At 33.2% G+C, this 7,819-nt stretch overlaps 1 protein-coding gene across 1 annotated transcript; it reads left to right on the top strand.

Moving 5' to 3' along the window:
• Window positions 1-285: 285 nt before the first annotated feature.
• On the top strand, window positions 286-4,628 carry LOC132752724 (uncharacterized). Its single transcript, XM_060743089.1, has 4 exons — window positions 286-345; window positions 2,451-2,759; window positions 2,847-2,908; window positions 3,191-4,628. The coding sequence occupies exons 1-4, from the start codon at window positions 286-288 to the stop codon at window positions 3,915-3,917; spliced, it is 1,158 nt and encodes a 385-aa protein (XP_060599072.1). The 3' UTR covers window positions 3,918-4,628.
• Window positions 4,629-7,819: the final 3,191 nt, after the last annotated feature.

The raw sequence follows: 7,819 nt of genomic DNA on the forward strand, positions 1-7,819 counted from the left end.
AGGTGTCAGCCTCTCAATCCAAGGATATTTGATTCGAGACCAACTCGGCCACGACCTAGCACCTAAGTTGACACCGAATCTGGTTATTATAGATTTGTTCAGCTAAGCACCATTGAACTTATTAATAGATAATGTTTAAACTAAATCCGTTCGATTTGTATTTAAGGTATTAAAATATTTCATTTTTCAAAAAAAAAAAAAAAAAAAAAAAATACATACAGGCTTTAAACAACGTTTTAGTCAATTTATTGGTATTGGTACAAGAATCCATCTTTAATAGTCAATATGTCGTTATATTCTCAACATTTTTACGATAGTGATCATACCATTGGAAAGATTGGAATGGTATTGAATAGAGGTATACAAGCGTATCAACATCCACGAAATCGTGCATAGCATTATCGCGCTGTGGTACAATACAAATTACATATTGAACAACCCTCGTACATTCTGCTGAATAAAACTTTTATCTTGGCTCTCACCTTTTTCTGAGTAACTGCTTTCTTGTCATTCAGAACTTTTATCTTATTTACAACTTTTATCTGACCCGTTGCTACCTACTTGTATTATTTCTTTCGGATTTACATCTTTATATTGGTGGATGGGCGGGCGTTCGGATGTCACACAAGATGGTCTCCTGTCCGTAACTGTTTAGATCGACATATCTTAATTCTGGCATGGAATTGCTTTTGTCCCCTCCCCAGTTTCATCGTCAAAGTTGTTATTTTGACGTTCATTCGCAGTTTTCTCTCCGAGAGTGCAAAATCTAAAAGTCACGATATATTTAACTTTTTGGCATCTTTGTGTTTGCGCACTTTCGTGGCGAAAAAAATCAAAACTCAACATGACGTTAATCATCCACCGTAGAAAAAAATGTTGTTAGACATTTCCAAGTTTATTTAAGTTACAGAATGAATTATTATGCAAAGATTTGAAGGCTATTTTTTTATCATTATAGAATCCAGTAAGCTTAGATTAACTTAAACTTAGAACTATTTAGCCTAAACAAGGGGTAGTATTACCTATGTAATACTATTTATTCATTCCAGAGCTTAGTAACCATTCGAGATGCAAATGGTTCTCAAGGAGGGTTTTGATTGGCTTATTTCTACTAGGCTTATGTTGACTTGTAAATAGATCATTTTTTAGAGTGAGTATGGGTTTTATAAATATTTCAAACTTACACATTTTTACTTCAATCCATACCATTTTGCTTCAGTTTAAACCTTTTTAAGTCAGTTTACATATTTTTACTTCCAACTTGAAACTCACATCTTTTACTTCAAACTTACACCATTTTACTTTAAATTCACATCTTTTATCTTTTTAACATAGATATACAATTCATGGCAAAACAGTAGCATTTAGTCAGGGATTCTACTCAATTATAACTTAAAGAAGGAATAATTAGTTTATTCAAATATATCTAGTACAAGTACACATAAATGAAGTAAATACATTGATATAAATGTAAACAGTACATGATGTTTTATTAGACACAAAAAGTACAAAATGCATACATGTTGACATTAATTCGGATTTGGTTATAATTTTTTGCATCAGTGGGCAATTTTAAATTGAATATGATTGTCAGACATATTTTCAATCCTTATTTCACAAAAAATGACTTTATCCCCTTTGGATGACATACATGCACCGAATATAGTTCACCGTCAAGATGATATCTATCGCCGTAGATAGCTATAATCGAATACAGCTCACCGTAACAGTACTGTGTACGACAATATGCCGTATATTACCGTATATGGTTCACACCGAACAATTTACAAGATGCGGCATATCGCCGAATATTTAGTATAGCTTACACCGGGATACAGCTTATTGTAAACCGTCTATTACCACCACTATCACTACCACCCCCACTATTACTACTACATGTTCTTCTACTGCTAACGCTAATATCAATAAAAGATAAATATTAAACATATATGCCTCTGTAATAGCAACCAACCATACTACAACTATATTTAGTTTTATACGTTTAGACAAAATACTTTTCTTGAAAGTGGATATTCATAGCAACGTAAACGTCTACGTTGTCAGCTACTGAAAACAGCTCATCATAAGCTGTATTTGTTTTCAATTAACGTAAAAAGATTCATTCGGCGTAATCTGTAAACGACGTATCACTGCACAAACAATATGAACAGCATGCCAATGTATCAATAAATTCATTCATTCATTCATTTATTCATTAATCATTTATTTATTTATTTTATTAATTAATTAATTCATTCATCTATTCATTCGTCCATCAATCCATCAACCAACACTTCCTTCCTTTCTTCCTTCCTTCATTCCTTCTTTCATTCCTTCCGTCCTTCCTTCCTTATTTCAGTTAATCATTCATTCTCGTATATGAAAGCATTCATTCATTCATTTTTTCTTTTTAACTATATCTTCCATTATTGAAATGATATTTCATATAGACTTTGATTTCTTTGCAGGATATTTCCGAAGATAATGATCATCTTTCAAGTCAACTTCCCACAATAAATGAAATAGAAAAAATACCGCATTTAGAAAGCGATGTATCTAGGCGGGCTATAGCATTGGCTAAACTCATTCGTAGTGCCAAAAAACATGCACGAGGATCAAAAACTTTAAATTATTTAATGCAGGCGTCTGACACAATGGACGCTTTACTGACACACATGAATATGAACCCAGAAAGTGTATATCAAAGATCGTTAAAAATACCAACAAGTGTTTGCCCCGAAAAAATCAAAGATGGATATGCTGGATAGCCTTTATACCATACCGGGTTTGATAAAGTAGACTGTAATTATGGGCAACCTTTATTGAGTCTAATTACTATCATAAAGAGTATCAGGAGTGATTATAGAAAACTTAGTGAAAACTTTGAAAAAGCTAAAACATTTATTTCGTCTGTCTCTAAAACCTTTGAAAATGTTAATGTAATGATTGCCGTGAGTTCAACCGTATTATCAAATCAAATTAAGCAATCGTTTAAAAAGTTGAAAGTGAAATCATATGAAAGTGAGTCTGAAGGTATTGGATTAAACAAGATTATATCATCAGTAAATACACCATATCTGCTCATTGCAAGAAATGTCGAGTTTATGACAAATGACTCCAGATTAGAGAGATTAATAGCAGCTAGAGAAAGCTTAGATGTTGCATATGTTGGGGCATCATTCTGATATAGAAATGGTCATTGGTGGAAAGGTTGTTATCAAAGTGTTTATAGAAATTTTACATTAAAATATAAGGAGGGGTATGACGAGTCCTTTCAGGGATGTATGTATTGTGACTATTCAAAAGGCCCATTTTTGTCATCGACTAAATATATCAAAAGAAATTCATTTCAAGATTTGAATGAAGACGGAGGCTTGTTCGAGGATTGGTTCTTAAGAGTTTATCAAAAAGGTGAGGAGGGAATAGTTTGTCCTGATTCTATGTTTGACACAATCCCCAATCCGGTGTCAAGTGAAAGTTGGAATTTGTTTCTTGATATTTGGAACTTATTTCAAATACGAATACCAGGTGGCATCACAGTCAGGAAAAGGTGTGGAAAAAAAGAAAGCTCATCTTCCCCATCCAAAGCTATGTCATTCTGCAAGTATTTAGACACAACGGAAGCAGTTAAAGTTGTAATGAGATCATGCGAGGAAGTACGTATGATTTGCGAGCTTCAGGAAGGAACGACATTAGGTGCTGTAAAAATGGAGAAAACAATTCCTTGGGATATTGACTATGATATTAGATTTATAACAAATAATTGTTCAGTATGTAAGAAACTTGCAGACAAATTTAAAAAGAATGGTATGTCTTATGGAGATTTTGTGACGCCTTGTTGCAATAAGGTTCTTAAACTAGGTGAAATTAATTACGTAGGTGTTGGATATATACATATCTGGGCATCCTACTCTTGACTCTGAAATATACTCTAAAATGGGTTTTAAGCCAACGAATATCTTTTTCGATGGTGAATGGTTAAACGTACCTATGAACCCTGGATTTGTTTTGAGAAATAGATACGGACTAGAACTTTTTCAACATGCGGAACATTGGAGATTTACTGATGGTAACAAAGGAAATAGTAGATTAACGTATAAAGTGTTCAGGTTCTCTTCTTGTAGTACTCCTGGTAGACATAAATGTTTAGATAGTTATAATCCTGATGAAATATTCAGTTTAAGGGTTTGTTACCCTAATGTATATTATGCCATAGTCAGTGCGCGAGCTCCGCATGACTTTTGCTTTATATTAGTACATGTATTCAAAACAAGAAATAACAATTTCGGAGTTCAATGAAATACAAATAGTTGTCAAAATGCCTTTGTGAATAATTCATTTCCTTTTTGCAGTTTAATTTGGTGTTTGGAAACGTTTTTGGTCTTTTTATCATTTGACTGATTATTTTTGTGTCACATTTACAGAGTAGCGGCGACATATAGGGATCACTTCTCCGTCGTCTGTCTGTCGGTCCGTCCGATCGTCACAAAACATTGTATAAATAAATACTTTTTTAATATACGTCTAAACTTTCATTTTTTATTAATTTTCTATTTTGAAATTGATTAATTTATAACTAATAAGGGAGCGCCGTGATTTTTCTTGAGAGAGAGAGGGAGAGAGAGAGAGAGAGAGAGAGAGAGAGAGAGAGAGAGAGAGAGAGAGAATCACTAGAAAGTTCATGAAGGATTCTTTCATTTGACACAAAAATATCAAAATTGGTAAAAAAGCTTAAAGAAATAAAAAAGAAAGCAGGGGCCGCCGTATTTTTTTCATTGAATTTCAGAGTGTAGTTTTCAGAAAGTAACCTGATAAACTTTGAAACGAAAATTTCAATACTTCTCCTTGATTCATTTTTATATCTAGGCTTTACATAATTATAGACTATAAAACTTATGAAGAACTCTTTTATTTCAATCCATTATTAACAAAATTGATTAAGAAATTAAAAAAAAAAGAACTTTTGAGGGACACCGTGCTTTTCTTACCGAATTTGTGAGTGTGAGGAAAAAATGATAAATTTTGACCCGAAAATGTTTTAATACATCTATTTAATTCATCTTTATTACTGAGGCATTCATAGAAAGCTTAATGAGTAATCTTTCATTTGATGCCATTTTTTTAATGTAAAAAGATACGAGGGACCCGTGTTTTCCTTCAATTTATTGAGTAATAGGGAAGAGGCGCCGGGTTTTATACCTGTCCGTACATTTCCGTAACAGAAAGTCATAAATACTTAGAGGGGCGGGGCGTCATGCATGACTTAAAATCGTTCAACGTTGTAAATCTACTTTTGTCATTCTTAACATGTTACTGTGTAAGCATACTCTTGTAGTTCTATAACTGGAAACACGTTTTCTTAAACTCTATTTTCTGTATTCGAGTATTACATTTCTTTTATATGTTTCAGGTACAGACAGATATCTATAAGTGTGCAAACTTGCTTATGTAATTATGCATTGGAAGATACAAACTTGTAAATTTGTTGTTGGTTTCCATGTTTAGTCAGTTGTTAAGATCTAGATGAAAACACATTATTTAAAAGCGGGTGCCTTCAATTAAAAGATTGGATTAAGAGGCATATCATTTGCTGTGAACGAATACAATCAAAAATGCTAGACATACACGTTCGCATTTTTAAAAGGAGTTTTCAAAAGGAACAATTTACATGTCTGGAATTTTGGCAACAAACGCCCTCTATAGAATACAACAAAAACAATGTTTATTTTGTTAAATTTGAATTTACTGAAGTCTAAACTGACATATCAACAAGAAGTTATGACATAAGTCATTTAAAATGAGTGAGACAAAAATATGTTGAAGTATAATACTTAATACCGTATTCCGTATATACCGGGAAAGGCACTTGAATGATTAAATGCTAAAATTTCGCCTTTTCGCACGACAAAATTTACTATAAGACGTCTAATTTATCTATTCACCCCGATTTGTTTACGATAATGTGTAAAAAAATGTACTTTGTGATCATGATTTTTGCAAGCGTCTAGAGGTACTGATCCAAAACTATAGATTTGTTTTTGTTTTTGGAACACCATACTGCTGCCAACTTCATATCAGTTTTCACATTCTGTGTAGTATGTTTTGTATGATAATGTGTAAAATAATCAGACTGCAATTGTTTTAAAAAGACATTTTAAACTTTTCGTATTGAGATGTGTAAAACATAGTGACAGATAGACAGTTGAGCTGTACTTCTGTACTTTGATTAAATATACGTGACTGCAATCACGGCGCTGGTATTTTAATTATCAAAATATAAAACATCATACTCGATCGATAAAAGAAAATCCACGTTTTTATTATTCCGCCTAACTTACCTCTAGGCCACCGTCATTGAGACCCTATGCGAATGTCGGAAACTAACGAAAAACCTCCCGAAAATTATTATTATTTTATGTCAATATTACCAAACAACAAACGCTAAATTACTGAATCAGCAGATTCGGTGTATGTTTATATTTTTTACAAGAATACTGTAGCAGCGACAATGAACCTATTTTCGTGTAGAAGATCTCGAACTTTATATCAAAACTCTTGCCAACTTTAAAAATGGGTCCTCATGTTTCTGCAGATGTTAATGCCTGAAAGGTTTATTAAGTTCCAAGGCTCGCACAGTCCTTGAATTTGAGGCATCTTTTTGAAAATTCCTTTAATTTGAGGAATCTCCTTGAAAACTTTTTAAATTTGAGGCATCTTTTGAAAACTCCTTTAATTTGAGACATCTCCTTGAAAACTCCTTAAATTTTAGGTATCTCCTTGAAAACTCCTTAAATTTGAGGCATCTTTTTGAAAACTCCTTTAATTTGCGACATCTCCTTGAACACTCCTTAAATTTTAGGTATCTCCTTGAAAACTCCTTGAATTTGAGGCATCTCCTTGAAAACTCCTTGAATTTGAATTTGCGCTTTCACGGCACCCAACGGCGCCCCGCGTCGCTCACACTGTCTAAATCGGGTTTCATATCCAAATTTTATGTTAAAAATCGTGTAATTTTGCTGACCTTCATGCAAGAAAGCAACAATAGCCACTTGTTTGCTTTCTTTTCATTAAAATGGTTTAAAGAGCATTTACTTACACATGACCACTCCTTTTGATTTATTATGTATAAACATGTTTAAACTATAACCTTTCAAATATTACAATAAACTGGTGTGATAATATCTAATCCTAATTAGTACATAAGTCTGAAGATATTTAATATAACAGATTACATTTTCATACGTTCAGTTTCATGTACGTAATTCACTTATTTATTAAAAAAAACATTGATTCTTCACAAAATAAATGCGCAGAGAGTCGGAAGTTTATTCTCTCACTTTTAGACAATTTTCCAATCATAACAGTTTTAGAAAGTGCCATGTTAAAGAGAATTCAAGCAGATGAAAAGATCGGAATAGGTATTGACTGGAATATCAGTTGTCTCAATAGTGGGGTAAGATAAATAAAACAATGAATTGGGACTGAAACTGATAATTTTAAAAGTAGATAAGTGGGGTTGCCCTGATTGTGGATCATGTTAGCATTAACACAAAGAGCAGAAACCTCCGTTCCTTTAAAAATTTGTCTTATTCCGGGGTCGTCTTAAGTAAAAATTCAACTGTAATGTATTCTGCAATTTCAGATTAACGCAGTAGAATCGCCTTGAGGACGCAATTGTCACAGTGACAGCTTGGTAAAAGCGCCGTATACACGCAGTATAAGCGCGATAGAGACGCCATACCATCTCCATACAAGCGCAGTGGCTAACCCCGGCCCTTCTGCGCTTTCACGGCGCTCCTGTTGCGTTGTAGAAGATGCT

This window comes from Ruditapes philippinarum, unplaced genomic scaffold, assembly GCF_026571515.1.
Source record: "Ruditapes philippinarum isolate M1 unplaced genomic scaffold, ASM2657151v2 ctg2227_1_1_1_1, whole genome shotgun sequence".
Classification (NCBI taxonomy): Eukaryota; Metazoa; Mollusca; class Bivalvia; order Venerida; family Veneridae; genus Ruditapes; species Ruditapes philippinarum.